Raw genomic sequence first — 20,177 nt, 5'->3', positions numbered from 1 at the left:
ATTATAACTTTGTAATCTGAATATTTTCCTTGGTGCCCAACTTCCTAATTAATTACATTTGCCTGATTAGTTCATCACGAAATGCTAATTACAGAGAATCTTTGATAAAAACTATACGTCTTCAGTTAATGATCGTAAAGACACGACTTAGTTAAACCTCTGTCAGACTCTGCTAGTATGACTTGGTGTTGTGGGTTAGCTAGTAAACCTCTGTCAGACTCTGCTAGTATGACTTGGTGTTGTGGGTTAGCCTAGTAAACCTCTGTCAGACTCTGCTAGTATGACTTGGTGACTTGGGTTATCTAGTAAACCTCTGTCAGACTCTGCTAGTATGACTTGGTGTTGTGGGTTAGCTAGTAAACCTCTGTCAGACTCTGCTAGTATGACTTGGTGACTTGGGTTATCTAGTAAACCTCTGTCAGACTCTGCTAGTATGACATGGTGTTGTGGGTTAGATAGTAAACCTCTGTCAGACTCTGCTAGTATGACTTGGTGATGTGGGTTAGCTAGTAAACCTCTCTCAGACTCTGCTAGTATGACTTGGTGACTTGGGTTATCTAGTAAACCTCTGTCAGACTCTGCTAGTATGACTTGGTGACTTGGGTTATCTAGTAAACCTCTGTCAGACTCTGCTAGTATGACTTGGTGTTGTGGGTTAGCTAGTAAACCTCTGTCAGACTCTGCTAGTATGACTTGGTGTTGTGGGTTATCTAGTAAACCTCTGTCAGACTCTGCTAGTATGACTTGGTGTTGTGGGTTAGCTAGTAAACCTCTGTCAGACTCTGCTAGTATGACTTGGTGTTGTGGGTTAGCTAGTAAACCTCTGTCAGACTCTGCTAGTATGACTTGCTGTTGTGGGTTAGCTAGTAAACCTCTGTCAGACTCTGCTAGTATGACTTGCTGTTGTGGGTTAGCTAGTAAACCTCTGTCAGACTCTGCTAGTATGACTTGGTGTTGTGGGTTAGCTAGTAAACCTCTGTCAGACTCTGCTAGTATGACTTGGTGTTGTGGGTTAGCTAGTAAACCTCTGTCAGACTCTGCTAGTATGACTTGGTGTTGTGGGTTATCTAGTAAACCTCTGTCAGACTCTGCTAGTATGACTTGGTGGCGTGGGTTATCTAGGCTGGTGCTTGCCTGGTTGTTTTTTTAACCTACAGTACATAGTAATCCAGAATGATCCAGTCAGGATGCAGTCTATTGGCCTCTGCTTGCCTGTCTATCTGCCCTTTTTTTAGCCCAGTTTTGCCGTACCTCATTCTCCTCCAACTAATGACACTTTCTCCATCCTCCCCAGATTCTTCATCATCAAAGACAGTTTCCTGCTCTACTATGCGGAGAATGAGAAGAGAAGCTTCGAGACCAACAAACACTTTAACATCCACCCCAAGGTGAGCTTTACTCAACATGGTGCATGTGTTAACCTCAAAAGGTCTGCAATATTCTCACATTATATCTCATATGTATGATGACGTGTGTGTGTATATATATATATATATATATATATATACCACAACTATGAGAAGTTGATGCATTATGTTGTATTCATCCTGTCTGTCCCAGGGTGTGATCCCTTTAGGAGGCTGTGTTGTGGATCCGAAGGAAGACCAGGGCATGCCATTCGCCATGGTTATAAATCATGCCGACTTCACTGTAAGCAGACAGTAATATAAACTTTTTAATAATAGACACTTGAAATCTGCATCTCTGTATTTATCAGGCAGTTACTGTATATCTCATGTGATAATGCATAGTACTGTATTTCTCATGTGATAATGTATGTTACTGTATATCTCATGTGATAATGCACACTACTGTATATCTCATGTGATAATGTGTGCTACTGTATATCTCATGTGATAATGTGTGCTACTGTATATCTCATGTGATAATGCATAGTACTGTATATCTCATGTGATAATGTATTTCTGTGATAATGTTACTGTATATCTCATGTGATAATGCACACTACTGTATATCTCATGTGATAATGTGTGCTACTGTATATCTCATGTGATAATGTGTGCTACTGTATATCTCATGTGATAATGCTCACTACTGTATATCTCATGTGATAATGTGTGCTACTGTATTTCTCATGTGATAATGTATGTTACTGTATATCTCATGTGATAATGCACACTACTGTATATCTCATGTTATAATGTGTGCTACTGTATATATCATGTGATAATGTGTGCTACTGTATATCTCATGTGATAATGCTCACTACTGTATATCTCATGTGATAATGCATGCTACTGTATATATCTCATGTGATAATGCATGCTACTGTATATCGCATGTGATAATGCACACTACCGTATATCGCATGTGATAATGCATAGTACTGCATTTCTCATGTGATAATGCATGCTACTGTATATCTCATGTGATAATCCACACTACTGTATATCTCATGATAATGTATGTCACTGTACTACTGTATATCTCATGTGATAATGCATGCTACTGTATATCTCATGTGACAATGCATGCTACTGTACTACTGTATATCTCATGTGATAATGCATGCTACTGTATATCTCATTTGACAATGCATGCTACTGTACTACTGTATATCTCATGTGATAATGTGTGCTACTGTATATCTCATGTGACAATGCACACTACTGTATATCTCATGTGATAATGTACACTACTGTATATCTCATGTGATAATGCATAGTACTGTATATCTCATGTGATAATGCACACTACTGTATATCTCATGTGATAATGTATGTTACTGTATATCTCATGTGATAATGCATAGTACTGTATATCTCATGTGATAATGCACACTACTGTATATCTCATGTGATAATGCACACCACTGTATATCTCATGTGATAATGCATAGTACTGTATATCTCATGTGATAATGCACACTACTGTATATCTCATGTGATAATGCATAGTACTGTATATCTCATGTGATAATGCACACTACTGTATATCTCATGTGATAATGCATAGTACTGTATTTCTCATGTGATAATGTATGTTACTGTATATCTCATGTGATAATGCATAGTACTGTATATCTCATGTGATAATCCACACAACTGTATATCTCATGTGATAATGCACACTACTGTATATCTCATGTGATAATGCACACTACTGTATATCTCATGTGATAATGCATAGTACTGTATTTCTCATGTGATAATGTGTGCTACTGTATATCTCATGTGATAATGTGTGCTACTGTATATCTCATGTGATAATGCTCACTACTGTATATCTCATGTGATAATGCATGCTACTGTATATATCTCATGTGATAATGCATGCTACTGTATATCGCATGTGATAATGCACACTACCGTATATCGCATGTGATAATGCATAGTACTGCATTTCTCATGTGATAATGCATGCTACTGTATATCTCATGTGATAATCCACACTACTGTATATCTCATGCGATAATGTATGTCACTGTACTACTGTATATCTCATGTGATAATGCATGCTACTGTATATCTCATGTGACAATGCATGCTACTGTACTACTGTATATCTCATGTGATAATGCATGCTACTGTATATCTCATTTGACAATGCATGCTACTGTACTACTGTATATCTCATGTGATAATGTGTGCTACTGTATATCTCATGTGACAATGCACACTACTGTATATCTCATGTGATAATGTACATTACTGTATATTTCATGTGATAATGCACACTACGATATATCCAATGCATAGTACTGTAATGCATAGTACTGTATTTCTCATGTGATAATGCATGCTACTGTATATCTCATGTGATAATGCACGCTACTGTTTGTGATGTAATCTTTTTTAAATTACATTTTTGTAATTTAGCAGTCTCTTATTCAGTGCATATGATTTCATACTGTTTTGTTGTTGTTCGTACTGGTCCCCCGTGGGAATCGAACCAACAATCCTGGCATTATGAGTGTCATGCCCAACTGAGCCACACAGGATATATGCATGATGTGAAGATAATGTATGCTACTGTATATTATCTAGTGATGATAATGTATGCTACTGTATATTATCTAGTGATAGTGTATGCTACTGTATATTATCTAGTGATGATAATGTATGCTACTGTGTATCATGTGATGATAATGTATGCTACTGTATATTATCATGTGATGATAATGTATACTATTGTATATTATCTAGTGATGATAATGTATGCTACTGTATATTATCATGTGATGATAATGTATGCTATTGTATATTATCATGTGATGATGCTCTATTACTCCCTCAGGGTAACATTGTCCTGGCTGCAGAGAATGAGGCAGAACAAAACCAGTGGCTGGAGATGCTGCAGGAGTCTGGCAGAGTGTGAGTCACTATTTACGACATAAAGCCTCTTTAAATCTAGCTGTTCAAACTGCCTTTTTAAATGTAACTGTAAACAAACTGAAACTACACACTGCCTCTTTAAATCCAACTGACCACACTGCCACTTTAAATCCAACTGACCACACTGCCTCTTTAAATCCAACTGACCACACCTCCTCTTTAAATCCAACTGACCACACTGCCCCTTTAAATCCAACTGACCACACTGCCTCTTTAAATCCAACTGACCACACTGCCTCTTTAAATCCAACTGACCACACTGCCTCTTTAAATCCAACTGACCACACTGCCTCTTTAAATCCAACTGACCACACCTCCTCTTTAAATCCAACTGACCACACTGCCTCTTTAAATCCAACTGACCACACTGCCTCTTTAAATCCAACTGACCACACTGCCTCTTTAAATCCAACTGACCACACTGCCTCTTTAAATCAACTGACCACTGCCTCTTTAAATCTAGCTGTACAAACTGCAACTGTAAACAAATAACGTCAAATTGATCAGAAATACAGTGAAGAGATTGTTAATGTAGTAAATGACTATTGTAGCTGGAAATGGCAGATTTTTTATGGAATATCTACATTTATCAGCAGCCATCACTCACGTTGTGTTAGCTCATCAAAGTTTATAATTTTGAAAGGCTAATTTATCATTAGAAAACCCATTTGCAATTATGTTAGCACAGCTGAAAACTGTTGTCCTGATTAAAGAAGCAATAAAACTGGCCTTCTTTAGACTAGTTGAGTATCTGGAGCATCAGCATTTGTGGGTTCGATTACAAACTCAAAATGGCCAGAAACAAAGGACTTTCTTCTGAAACTCGTCAGTCTATTCTTGGCAATTAAATCCAACTGACCACACTGCCTCTTTAAATCAACTGACCACACTGCCTCTTTAAATCCAACTGACCACACCTCCTCTTTAAGTCCAACTGACCACACTGCCTCTTTAAATCCAACTGACCACACTGCCACTTTAAATCCAACTGACCACACTGCCTCTTTAAATCCAACTGACCACACTGCCTCTTTAAATCCAACTGACCACACTGCCTCTTTAAATCCAACTGACCACACTGCCCCTTTAAATCCAACTGACCACACTGCCTCTTTAAATCCAACTGACCCCACTAACTGTCTTATCAGGGGCAGCAGGGGTTAAGTCTATAAGTCTAACTCTAAGTAAAGGGTCCACCTTAGAGGGGGACTTTAGTCTCTTCAAACATGCATGGAGGAGCTGCACAGGTCTGCAATTGTATAGTGGAATATGTGACCTACTGTTGTGTGGTACTGGTGGTGATCATGCTGTATAAAACCTATATGGCCACATGCTGTGTTAAAGCTGTTAAACATCTAGTGTCTAAAACCTCCAGCACCTGGAAGAACGCCCAACTGGGAGAAGCCATGATAGAGAGCCTGGAAGCCCAGGGACTGCAGCTGGCCAAGGAGAAGCAAGAGTACCTGGGTAAGAAGAGGGACTGTGGAGGCATGGGTAGGCAGGAGGCATAAGGCCTGGTTCAGGGGGAGAGAGGAGGAATGGGTGAAAGGGGACATGGGCAGGTATGGGTCAGGGTGGCAGGTCCGAGGGGCTGAAAGTAATTTTGTTCTTTAGTTTTGATGCTTACAGTCCCACATGGAGACAATGGCCATATACAACAAGTGATCAGGCTGTTTTGTCACCCCAGACAAGCTGATGGAGGAGACAGAAGAACTGAGCCTGCAGCGAGAACAGAAGGAGCATCTGGAACGTCTGAACCTGGTTCTGGAGGAGGAGAAGCAGAAGTTTGAGGAGCTGGTGATGGAGCTTAGAGCAGAGCAGGATCAGATCAAACTGTAAGAGAGAGCTATGGAGAACATAAACTGGGATATTTACAATAATAAATACAGTAATAAATAATATACAGTAATAAATAATATACAGTAATAGATAATATACAGTAATAGATAATATACAGTAATAAATAATATACAGTAATAGATAATATACAGTAATAAATAATATACAGTAATAAATCATATACAGTAATAAATAACATACAGTAATAGATAATATACAGAAATAAATAAATACAGTAATAAATAACATACAGTAATAGATAATATACAGTAATAAATAATATACAGTAATAGATAATATACAGTAATAGATAATATACAGTAATAAATAAATACAGTAATAAATAATATACAGTAATAGATAATATACAGTAATAAATAATATACATAAATAAATAATATACAGAAATAAATACAGTAATAAATAATATACAGTAATAGATAATATACATACATAAATAATATACATAAATGAATACAGTAATAAATAATATACAGTAATAGATAATATACATAAATAAATAAATACAGTAATAAATACTTTTCAGAAATAAATAATTTAGTTTTAAATAATATACAGTAACATATAATGTACAATAATAAATAATATACAGTAATAAAGTGATAAATAAAATACATTAATTTATATACAGTAATAATAAAATACAGTAATAAGTAATATATAGTAATAATATACCGTAATAAATTAAATACAGTATTAAGTAATATACAGTAATAATAATATACAGTAATAAATTAAATACAGTAATAAATTAAATATATTATTAAGTAATATACAGTAATAATAATATACAGTAATAATAATATACAGTAATAAATTAAATACAGTAATAAATTAAATATAGTATTAAGTAATATACAGTAATAATAATATACAGTAATAATAATATACAGTAATAATAATATACAGTAATAATAATATACAGTAATCCCCACATATGAGTAAGAAAGATGCATGTAATACTTTTAAAGTGCATTTAATATAAGGAATGTAGCTCGTATCTCCGTCTTTATCCACTGCGTTAACTAAACTGCTGTGAAAACTCTTAGCCTTAAGACTCTGATCCTCAGGTCCATCTGCTGTGGGTTTGATGCTCTCAGTGTGGAGAGTGTTGCTATTACACTGTGTGGTGTACCGTGTTGTTGACAGGGACTTGGACGGCACAGCACAGTCTCTGAAAGGTGTGGAGTCTGAAAAAGAGGAGCTGAACAGTTTAACAACACTTCTTCAGAAATCTATTGAGGTATTTAAAATGAACTTGAGGAGAAACACACACACACACACACACACACACACACACACACACACACACACACACACACACACACACACACACACACACACACACACACACACACACACACACTCAGGTACACACACACCTTCATTACATCCATGATCTGGTCCTCCAGGAGCTGTCCCATGAGAAGCAGCGAACCCTGGAGTTGTTGAGGGAGAAGGAGCTTGAGCAGGGGGCTGAGCATCCAGAGAAGGACGAGGAGCAGGAGGTGCAGCCTGGTGACACGGGACTGCGATCGGAGCTGAGACACATTGAAGAGCAGATGAGGGAACTGCAGAGAGAGAAGGAGCAGGCTGAGGAGAGGTGAGAGGACCAGGAACATGGATCTTATTTTTGTCCAGTCTTGTGTGAAAAGTTCATAAGTTGGTAAAAAATGATAATAATAATTATCCTACCATATAAAAAGACACATTAAGCAGCAGATAAATTAGAGAGGATCTGACCTCAGATTCAGCCTGAATGTGACCGGGCCGGCTGGTCCGCCTTCAGAAAGTTAGCCTGCCTGTGTCTGATCACAGCTGACTACCCTGTGGCCGCCTAAGAGTTTAATGAGGGTGAGAAAACCATTAAAGTGGAAAAGTGCATTGATTCCTCAACAGACAAACCAACGACAAGCACCAGTGACTGGGATCAGGATGTGATGGGAAACTGGTGTTGACCAGAGGGCATGAGTGTTGTCATGACGTTGCCCTCTTTGGGTACAGTGAGCACCATCTCCCTCTCTATACTCCTTACACCAGGCTCTGTCAGAGAGGTTGTACATTTCTAGAGGAGAATCTTCCTCATGGCCAGACAGTATAGAGAGAGAGAGTTTTCATAGAGAGAACAAAGGAATTTCTTCCACCTCACAGAACTAGTGGTCCGAACAACATTTATATTCTGGAGAAGGTATAAAAGATCGGTGAAGTAACGAGCTACGAACTGGTCCGTTTGGTACAATTTTGTGAAACCTATGAGGGACAATACAGCCACATTACCATAATCCTGTTTATACAACATTCTCAGTTATGAGGCTTACATCTAATTGTTGTATAACAGCCCCTTTCTATGTTCCGAAGAAAACACCTGGGTTTTCCCATTTCAGACCAGCTTACCTCCATTACTAGAGGGCTAAGGGTTGAGAACAAACCAGTACCTCTATCACAGAGGGAAATAAGGTTTGAGTAGATTGCTGAATCTTTTTTAACCATCCCACGTGGTTAAACTCTTAGACTATTGATACCGACAGAATAAGAACAAGTCTTTGATATTAATTACTAGTCTGCAGCTAGGAATTTGGTATCATTGAACGTGAAGACCGACAACCGCCGAAACATCTATTCTATAACAACACGAATGAATGTTACTCTGAACTATCCATTCTAACCACGGCAGAGAGAGAGAGAGAGAGGGCGGACAAACTCTCCGACAGAAATAAACTTTTCAACAGAGATCACAATGACACACTGAGCGTAAATATATATATTGATTGCATTATTAATTATTAATTATTCCCGAATGAGTGAGCGTTCATGCGCAATTTATTAGCATTTCAATTGTTATAATTATCAACTGTGTGTCGTCTTAACTCAGTTGACCCCCACTTCCCTTTTTGTACATCAAGCCACGATGCCGGTTTAACCCACTAGGCACATCTGCTTTCATTTCCTTGTAACCATCTACTGTTTGTTTATGCCTTTCTGTGATGATTTAGTTAGTTAATAAATAAATTATGTAAGACAATTGATAAATGGATAACTCATAGTGAAGACTGGGTTCGTGCAGATACCCAACAATTTACGAAGTTTGGAATGAGACTATGAATAATTCATTAATCAGAAGACTAAGACTATTAAAATATCTGAAAGTTATATTAGGAAAATTCTAACTTTGTAATCTGAATATTTTCCTTGGTTCCCGACTTCCTTGTTAATTACATTTACATGATTAAGTAGTTTAATCACATAATAATAATTAATCTTCAGTTTAATGATGCCAAAGACATGAGTGTTGTATAAAAAAATGCAGTGTATCTGTCAATGGCGGGCCCAACTGCAGAGCTCCGCAGTGAGGCCTAATGTGGGTATCTCTCAAGGCGGAGTCACATTGAAGAGCCCCATGGTGAAGCCTATTGAGGGTTTCTCTCAATAAAGGGCCTCGCTGCAGAGCTCCACCGTGAAGCCTAATGAGGATGTCTCTCAATCAAGTGTCCCCAATGCAGAGCTCTGCAACAAGGCCCTCTGTAATTTCCCACAGGGCATTCCCTGGAAATTAGGACCTACAGAACGACTTTCTTCTGTCCTATAACAGATCATTGCTTGTGCTTGTGTCTGATATTAACTTCTTGCGTCGAGCCATCCCGGATCCGGTATCGTGACTACAGCCTCAAGCTCATTACCATAACGCAACGTTAACTATTCATGAAAATCGCAAATGAAATGAAATGAATCTATTTGCTCTCAAGCTTAGCCTTTTGTTAATGTCATCTCAGATTTTCAAAATATGCTTCTCAACCATTGCAAAACAAGCATTTGTGTAACTGTATTGATAGCTAGCGTAGCATTTAGCGTTAGCATTCAGCAGGCAACATTTTCACAAAAACCAGAAAAGGATTCAAATAAAATCATTTACCTTTGAAGAACATCAGATGTTTTCAATGAGCAGACTCTCAGTTAGATAGCAAATGCCCGTTTTTACAAAAATATTATTTGTGTTGACTAATCGCTCCGTTTTGTTCATCGCGTTTGGGTAAGAAAAAGAAAAATAATAAGTCATTAAAACACTGACTTTTTTCCAAATTAACTCCATAATATCGACAGAAACATGGCAAACCGATGTTTAGAATCAATCCTCAAGGTGTTTTTCACATATCTATCGACGATAAATCCTTCGTGGCAGTTGACTTTCTTCTGAAGAATATGGAACGCCAAGCAAGTGGACCTACAGATTACGCAATAATTTCGACACAGGACACCGGGCGGGACACCAGGTAAATGTAGTCTCTTATGGTCAATCTTCCAATGATATGCCTACAAACACGTCACAATGCTGCAGACATCTTGGACGAACGGCAGAGAGCATAAGCTCGTTCACAGCACATTCACAGCCATATAAGGAGACGATAGTAAAACAGAGCGTCAAAAATCAGCTCATTTCCTGTTTGAAGTTTCATCTTGGTTTCGCCTGTAAGATCAGTTCTGAGGCACTCACAGATAATATCTTTGCAGTTTTGAAAACGTCAGAGTGTTTTCTTTCCAAAGCTGGCAATTATATGCATAGTCGAGCATCTTTTCGTGACAAAATATTGCGCTTAAAACGGGCACGTTTTTTTTATCCAATAATGACATAGCGCCCCCATAGGTTGAAGAGGTTAACATCCCCTTGTGATACATTATCCTACCAAATTCCTTCATTAGGTAAGAGGTTGGGTAAGAGGTAAGCGATATAAATGCCCAGGGCGGAAGGCTTTTAAACACTTAGCCTAGTATTGACCTGCTGTGGATGGGGACTGCAGGATTGTGTTAGTATGCACAGTACCTTTCCTCCAACTGTGTGTCTGGCAATGTGTGTGTGCGCGCTCTAGCTGTATGTTACTGTGTGTGTGTGTTTTGTACCTCTGACAGACTATGTGTGTGCGCAAGTCGAGGGTGCACAGGACTGTGTGTTCTCTGGCTCCCCTGCAGGCTAACGGAGAATGAGCAGCGTGACACAGTTTAACATGACTGTCTGTTCTCTGGCTCCCCTGCAGGCTAACGGAGAATGAGCAGCGTGACACAGTTTAACATGACTGTCTGTGTTCTCTGGCTCCTGCAGGCAAACGGAGAATGAGCAGCGTGCCACAGTTCTGCAACAGGAAAGAGAGTTCTACTCCTGTCAGTCCAGGACTTTACAGCAGTCCCTCACACAGCTCACTGTGGACAAGAAGCAAACTGAGGTGGAACTCAAGGTAAACCACACTGCCTCTCCAATGGCACCCTATTCCCTACATAGTGCACTACTTTTAACCAGAGCTACTCTAACGTTTCCAAAACTGTAAAGATATTGTCTGTGAGTATAACAGAACTGATGTTGCAGGCGAAAGCCTGAGAAAAATCCAATCCAGAAGTGCCCCATATTTTGAAAGCGCTGCGTTCCAATGAGTCCCTATTGAGCTGTGAATGTGCTATCAACCAGCTTACGCTTTCTACGTATTCCCCAAGGTGTCTACAGCATTGTGACATAGTTTTACGCATTTATATTGAAGAATAGCCGTAAGCGACTACATTGCGCAAGTGGTCACCTGATGCCCCCAGAGAGATTCTCGCGTAAAATACAGAGGTAGCCATTACTCCAATTGGTCCTACTGAAAAATTAAAAAAAATACAAATTAATTGTCCCGATGGACAATATATTATCGAATAAATATTTGAAAAACACATTGAGGATTGATTATAAACAACGTTTGCCATGTTTCTGTCGATATTATGGAGCTAATTTGGAATATTTTTTGCCGTTTTCGTGACTGCAATTTCCGGCCGATTTCTCAGCCAAACTTGAAGAACAAACGGAGCTATAAAGGAACATTTGCTATCTAACTGGGAGTCTCATGAAGAGATTTTATTTTTTCATTGTTAATTAATAGTGACTCCCTTATCCCGCATGAGGGAGCGTAATCATCGACTGACACTAATTAGCATAACGCAACGGACATAAATATTCCTAGAAAATATTCCTATTCATGAAAATCACAAGTGAAATATATTGGGACACAGCTTAGCATTTTGTTAATCACCCTGTTATCTCAGATTTTCAAAATATGCTTTACAGCCAAAGCTAGACAAGCATTTGTGTAAGTTTATCGATAGCCTAGCATAGCATTTTGTCCAGCTAGCAGCAGGTAACTTGGTCACGGAATTCAGAAAAGCAATTAAATTAAATTGTTTACCTTTGATGAGCTTCGGATGTTTTCACTCACGAGACTCCCAGTTAGATAGCAAATGTTCCTTTTTTCCAAAAATATAATTTTTGTAGGCGAAATAGCTCCGTTTGTTCTTCACGTTTGGCTGAGAAATCGGCCGGAAATTGCAGTCGCAAAAACTCTGAAAAATATTCAAAATTAGCTCCATAATATCGACAGAAACATGGCAAACGTTGTTTATAATCAATCCTCAAGGTGTTTTTCAAATATCTATTCGATAATATATCCAACGGGACAATTGGTTTTTCAGTAGGACCGATTGGAATAATGGCTACCTCTGTATTTTACTCGAGAATCACTCTGGGAGCCATCAGGTGACCAGTTGCACAATGTTGCCACTTACGTTTATTCTTCAACATAAATGTGTAAAACTACGTAACAATGCTGTAGACATCTTGGGGAATACGGAGAAAAAGTAATCTGGTTGATAGCCTATTCGCTGCTCAATAGGGACGCAACGCTTTCAAAACATGAGGCACTTCCAGATTGGATTTTTCTCAGGCTTTCAACCTGCAATATCAGTTCTGTTATACTCACAGGCAATATTTTTACAGTTTTGGAAACTTTAGAGTGTTTTCTATCCTAAGCTGTCAATTATATGCATATTCTAGCATCTTGTCCTGACAAATTATCCCGTTTACTACTGGAACGTTATTTTTCCAAAAATGAAAATACTGCCCCCTAGTCACAGAAGACATAATTATCCAAAAGGCAGATCCTAGATCAGGCCTCCTACTCTGAGATGCTTTGTGAATACGGGCCCTGACCTCCTGTTGTGTCCCAGGTGGAGATTGAGTCTCGTATGGAGCTGGAGCGGAGGTTGAAGCAGGCTGAGGAGGCTCTACGGAACCTGGAGAAAGGTCTGAGCTCTCTGGAACGCTCCAAAGAGAAGGATGACAAGATGAAGGAGACGTCAACAACCTCAGGAGTGAGTTACACTTACTACACACGCACGCACGCACGCACGCACGCACACGCACGCACGCACGCACGCACGCACGCACGCACGCACGCACGCACGCACGCACACACGCACACACACACACACACACACACACACACACACACACACACACACACACACACACACACACACACACACACACACACACACACACACACACACACACACACACACACACACACATTTACATTTAAGTCATTTAGCAGACGCTCTTATCAGAGCGACTTACAAATTAGTGCATACACCTTATGACATCCAGTGGAACAGCCACTTTACAATAGTGCATCTAAATCTTTTTAGGGGTGTATGCATATACATTCTTCATGAGTCATAATAAACACACAGCCATAAACACTTCTACCCACTGGTTCCAGTTAACCCAGGATCATTCATAAAGGGTTCAGTTAACCCAGGATAAGTCATAAAGGGTTCAGTTAACCCAGGATCATTCATAAAGGTTCAGTTAACAGGATCATTCAAAAGGGTTCAGTTAGGATAAGTCATAAAGGGTTCAGTTAACCCAGGATAAGTCCAGGATAAGTTAACCCAGGATCATAAAGGGTTCAGTTAACCCAGGATCATTCATAAAGGGTTCAGTTAACCCAGGATCATTCATAAAGGGTTCAGTTAACCCAGAATAATTCATAAAGGGTTTAGTTAACCCAGGATAATTCATAAAGGGTTCAGTTAACCCAGGATAATTCATAATGTGTGTAGTTGTCCTGCCTCCTCCTGGGTAGAACAAGTTATTGCTACAGTATATTATTTCTGTCATATTTAGTGTCCTAGCAACTACTGAGTGCTGCGAGGAACATAACTACACTGAACAAAAATGTAAACGCAACAATTTAAAATATTGTTACTGAGTTTACAGTAAATCAGTCAAATTGAAATGAATTAATTCGGCCCTAATCTATGGATCTCACATGATGGGGAATGGAGATATACGTCTGTTATCACAACTCAGGCTAAGACCCAGGTTGAAATACAGGAGGTGGATAGTACGAGTCTGTTTTTTTATAGTACAGGACAGCAGAAATCAGAGTCAGGCAGGTACAGGACAGCAGGCAAAGAGTCGTAATCCAAATCAGAGTCAGGACACCAGGCAGAATCAGGTTAAGGACAGGCCGAAAGGTCAGAACTGGGAAGACGGGGAAAACAAAAACTAGATCACAGGAAACACGGGACACGCTGGTAGGACTTGACGGGACAAGACGATCTGGCAACAGACAAACCGAAAACTAAGGTATAAATACACAGGGAATAACGGGGGGAGACACCTGGTGGGGGGTGGAGACAAACACAGAGACAGGTGAAACAGATCAGGGCCCTGTTGGTCACAGGTACCTGGATCAGAAAACCAGTCAGTATCTCATTCCTTTGCAACGCTTCTCCTTCGCATAGAGTGGATCAGGCTGTTGATTGTGGCCTGTTTAATGTTGTCCCAGTCCTCTTTAATGGCTGTGCGAAGTTGCTGGATATTGGCAAGAACAGGAACACTCTGTCGCACATGTCGATCCAGAGCATCCCAAACATGCTCAATGGGTGACATGTCTGGTGAGTATGCAGGCCATGGAAGAACTGGGAAATTTTCAGCTTACAGGAATTGTGTACAGATCCTTGTGACATGGGGCTGTGAATTATCATGCTGAAACATGAAGTGATGGTGGTGGATGAATGACACGACAATGGGTCCGTAGCTTTGCCCCATACCATAACCCCACCGCCACCATGGGGCACACTGTTCACAACGTTGACATCAGCTAACAGCTAACTCACACGACGCCATATAAGCTGTCTGACATCTGCTCAATAAAAGTTGAAACTGGGATTCATCCGTGAAGAACACACTTCCCCAGCATGCCAGTGGCCATCGAAGGTGATCATTTCCCCACTGAAGTCGGTTACGACTCCGAACTGCAGTCAGGTCAAAACTCTGGCGAGGACGACAACACGCAAATGAGCTTCCCTGAGACAATTCTTTGGTTGTACAAACCCTCAGTTTCATCAGCTGACTGGGTGGCTGGTCTCAGACCATCCCTCAGTGTCAGCTGTCTGGGTGGCTGGTCTCAGACCATCCCACAGTGTCATCAGCTGTCTGGGTGGCTGGTCTCAGACCATCCCACAGTTTCATCAGCTGTCTGGGTGGCTGGTCTCAGACCATCCCACAGTTTCATCAGCTGACCAGGTGGCTGGTCTCAGACCATCCCACAGTTTCATCAGCTGACCAGGTGGCTGGTCTCAGACCATCCCACAGTTTCATCAGCTGTCTGGGTGGCTGGTCTCAGACCATCCCACAGTTTCATCAGCTGTCTGGGTGGCTGGTCTCAGACCATCCCACAGTTTCATCAGCTGACCAGGTGGCTGGTCTCAGACGATCCCGCAGGTGAAGAAGCCGTATGTGCCCTGGGCTGGCGTGGTTATATGAGGTCTACAGTTTTGAGGCCGGTTGACGTACTGCTAAATTGTCTAAAGTAACGTTTGGAGGCGGCTTATGGTAGAGAAATGCCAATTGCTTGCTGCACCCAAACTTGAGACGTCTGTGGCATTGTGTTGTGTGACAAAACTGCACATTTTAGAGTGGCCTTTTTTGTCCCCAGCCCAAAATGTGTTTAATCAGCTTCTTGATATGCCACACCACACACAGCTGTCTTATCTTGGAGAAATGTTCACTAACAGCGTGTTCACCAACAACAACATATTTGATGTAAACATATTTGTGCACAAACTCTTGAACATTTCTGGGATCTTTTATTTCATGAAACATGGGACCAACCTTTTACGTGTTTTTGTAATTTTTGTCCAGTATAGCTACATGGGATATGTGTGTGTGTGTGTGTTCTTCACCCAGGGTTCTTTGAGGAGTGTATCTGTGCTGCAGAGATCGAGGCCAAGCTCCCTTCTATAATGAAGAATGCTGTGTATCTCCACAAGGCTACAGCACGACGCATTAAGAGCTGTCGGATCCAGAGACGCGCCTCCAAACACCACTGGTGTGAGTACACACATACGCATGGAGGCTGCTGAGGTCGAGCACGGCTCATAATAATGTCTGGACCGGAGTGAATGGAATGGCATCAAACACAGGGAAACCATGGAAACCACGTGTTTGATGTGTTCGATACCATTCCACTCATTCCGCTCCAGTTATTACCACAACCCCGTCCTCCCAAATTAAGTTGCCACCAACTTCCTGTGACACACACACACTCATGTCTTTTCCTCTGCAGTGAAACACTCCCAGTCATTCGTGGTTGCCCGTGGCGATGGCGCCAGCATGGAGGACCTGAGGGAGACTGCCCGGCGACTGACCTCCGACAGCTGTTTCAGGAAGAGCGTCTACAAGATCATCACACGCCACGACCAGGAGACCTCCGCCAAGAAAGATGACTGACAGAGATAGGGAGGGATGAATTGCGGGAGGGATTGTGTGTGTGTGTGTGTGTGTGTGTGTGTGTGTGAGAGTGTAATAGTGTCAAGTCCTGTCGTCTGCTCCCACGGTGTTGTAGCTGGGTCGGGATTATCTTTAGGATGTCATCTCTTCAATATGATGTAATCTCTTCAATATGATGTAATCTCTTCAATATGATGTCATCTCTTCAATATGATGTCATCTCTTCAATATGATGTCATCTCTTCAATATGATGTCATCTCTTCAATATGATGTCATCTCTTCAACAGCCTGGTTGTGTTCAAACTGCATTACAATACTTTTATGCAAAATATTTTTATTCAAACAAAATTCATGTTTATTGTTAAAGATACAGCAGCTCTATTTACTGTCCTACAGCTTGGAGGACGGTCGGAAAAATAATGCATGTAGTTATTGAACCAACACGATATGACAATGTGATGGTTTACAGTACAGTACAGGCAGAAGCCTTAAACCTGACCCTGGGTAACCCCAAAGATGTACCCTTTAAAATAGGAATTAAATTGTAAATCAACCATATGGTCGACACACACACTGCAAGTCGACACACACACACACTGCAAGTCGACACACACACACACACACACTGCAGGTCGACACACACACACTGCAAGTCAACACACACACACACTGCAAGTCAACACACACACACACACTGCAGGTCGACACACACACTGCAAGTTGACACACACACACACACTGCAGGCTGACACACACTGCAAGTTGACCCACACACACACTGCAGGTCGACACACACTGCAAGTCGACACACACACACACACACACACTGCAGGTCGACACACACTGCAAGTCGACCCACACACACACACTGCAAGTCGACACACACACTGCAAGTCGACACACACACACACACACACACACACACACACACACACACACACACACACACACACACACACACACACACACACACTGCAAGTCGACACACACACACACACACACACACACACACACACACACACACACACACACACACACACACACTGCAAGTCGACACACACACACTGCAAGTCGACGCACACACACTGCAAGTCGGCACACACACACTGCAAGTCGACACACACACACACTGCAGGTCGACACACACACACACACTGCAAGTCGACACACACACACACACACACACACACACACAGCAAGTCGACACACACACACTGCAGGTCGACACACACACACACACTGCAAGTCGACACACACACACACACACTGCAAGTCGACACACACACACACACTGCAAGGCTAGGTAATGACCATAGGAGTTGGCAAGACAGCACACACAGATCTGGGACCAGGCTAGGTAACGACCATAAGAGTTGGCAAGACAGCACACACAGATCTGGGACCAGGCTAGGTAATGACCATAGGAGTTGGCAAGACAACACAAACAATATATCTCAACACGTGGCCCTGTGGAAAAGATTAACCAATATTACTCAACACGTGGCCCTGTGGAAAGATGTCCTCATGTATTTGGGCAGCAAAACTTAATATTGTTGTAGTAATGAAACAAAATGCCTTGTTATTAAAGCTGTGTTAAACCTTGTTCTGGTCTTGTATAATACTCTACAGCTCTATAACCCTAACCCTAAACGAGGCCTTGTTCTGGTCTTGTATAATACTCTACAGCAGCTATAACCCTAACCCTAAACGAGGCCTTGTTCTGGTCTGGTACAATACTCTACAGCTCTATAACCCTAAACGAGGCCTTGTTCTGGTCTGGTACAATACTCTACAGCTCTATAACCCTAAACGAGGCCTTGTTCTGGTCTGGTACAATACTCTACAGCTCTATAACCCTAACCCTAAACGAGGCCTTGTTCTGGTCTGGTACAATACTCTACAGCTCTATAACCCTAAACGAGGCCTTGTTCTGGTCTGGTACTATACTCTACAGCTCTATAACCCTAACCCTAAACGAGACCTTGTTCTGGTCTGGTACAATACTCTACAGCTCTATAACCCTAAACAAGGCCTTGTTCTGGTCTGGTACTATACTCTACAGCTCTATAACCCTAACCCTAAATGAGGCCTTGTTCTGGTCTTGTATAATACTCTACAGCTCTATAACCCTAAACAAGGCCTTGTTCTGGTCTGGTACTATACTCTACATCTCTATAACCCTAACCCTAAACGAGGCCTTGTTCTGGTCTGGTACTATACTCTACAGCTCTATAACCCTAACCCTAAACGAGGCCTTGTTCTGGTCTGGTACAATACTCTACAGCTCTATAACCCTAAACAAGGCCTTGTTCTGGTCTGGTACTATACTCTACAGCTCTATAACCCTAACCCTAAACGAGGCCTTGTTCTGGTCTTGTATAATACTCTACAGCTCTATAACCCTAACCCTAAACGAGGCCTTGTTCTGGTCTGGTACAATACTTACAGCTCTATAACCCTAAACAAGGCCTTGTTCTGGTCTGGTACTATACTCTACAGCTCTATAACCCTAACCCTAAACGAGGCCTTGTTCTGGTCTGGTACAATACTCTACAGCTCTATAACCCTAACCCTAAACGAGGCCTTGTTCTGGTCTGGTACTATACTCTACAGCTCTATAACCCTAAACGAGGCCTTGTTCTGGTCTGGTACTTTACTCTACAGCTCTATAACCCTAAACGAGGCCTTGTTCTGGTCTGGTACTATACTCTACAGCTCTATAACCCTAACCCTAAAGAAGGCCTTGTTCTGGTCTGGTACTATACTCTATAGCTCTATAACCCTAAACAAGGCCTTGTTCTGGTCTGGTACTATACTCTACAGCTCTATAACCCTAACCCTAAACGAGGCCTTGTTCTGGTCTTGTATAATACTCTACAGCTCTATAACCCTAAACGAGGCCTTGTTCTGGTCTGGTACTATACTCTATAGCTCTATAACCCTAAACAAGGCCTTGTTCTGGTCTGGTACTATACTCTACAGCTCTATAACCCTAAACGAGGCCTTGTTCTGGTCTGGTACAATACTCTATAGCTCTATAACCCTAAACGAGGCCTTGTTCTGGTCTTGTATAATACTCTATAGCTCTATAACCCTAACCCTAAACGAGGCCTTGTTCTGGTCTGGTACTATACAGTAGACCCCTATATGACCCCCTACATTAGAACCCTATATAACCCCCTACATTAGACCCCTATATGAGAACCCTACATGACCCCCTACATTAGGTCAGTGTTCTGTAGGACATAGTTATCTTGGTAACTGTAGTGTTCTGTCGGACATAGTTATCTTGGTAACTGTAGTGTTCTGTAGGACATAGTTCTCTTGGCAACAGTAGTGTTCTGTAGGACATAGTTCTCTTGGTAAC

The 20,177-nt window shown here is 41.1% G+C and overlaps 1 protein-coding gene across 1 annotated transcript; it reads left to right on the top strand.

Annotated features, from left to right (window-relative positions):
• Positions 1–1,294: 1,294 nt before the first annotated feature.
• LOC118376229 (pleckstrin homology domain-containing family D member 1) lies at positions 1,295–17,442 on the top strand (the record flags this gene model as incomplete). The annotated part of the gene is given in 12 exon segments (XM_052506009.1): positions 1,295–1,388; positions 1,561–1,650; positions 4,258–4,334; positions 5,731–5,822; positions 6,043–6,190; positions 7,365–7,458; positions 7,628–7,818; positions 11,308–11,440; positions 13,236–13,356; positions 13,359–13,379; positions 16,267–16,410; positions 16,646–17,442. Coding segments are annotated over 12 exon segments (1,369 nt in total), but the record flags the coding sequence as incomplete, so codon positions are not given.
• Between the last annotated feature and the right edge of the window lie 2,735 nt (positions 17,443–20,177).

This window comes from Oncorhynchus keta, unplaced genomic scaffold, assembly GCF_023373465.1.
Source record: "Oncorhynchus keta strain PuntledgeMale-10-30-2019 unplaced genomic scaffold, Oket_V2 Un_contig_25267_pilon_pilon, whole genome shotgun sequence".
NCBI classification, from domain to species: domain Eukaryota; kingdom Metazoa; phylum Chordata; class Actinopteri; order Salmoniformes; family Salmonidae; genus Oncorhynchus; species Oncorhynchus keta.
This window is presented reverse-complemented; position numbering and strand designations above follow the sequence as displayed.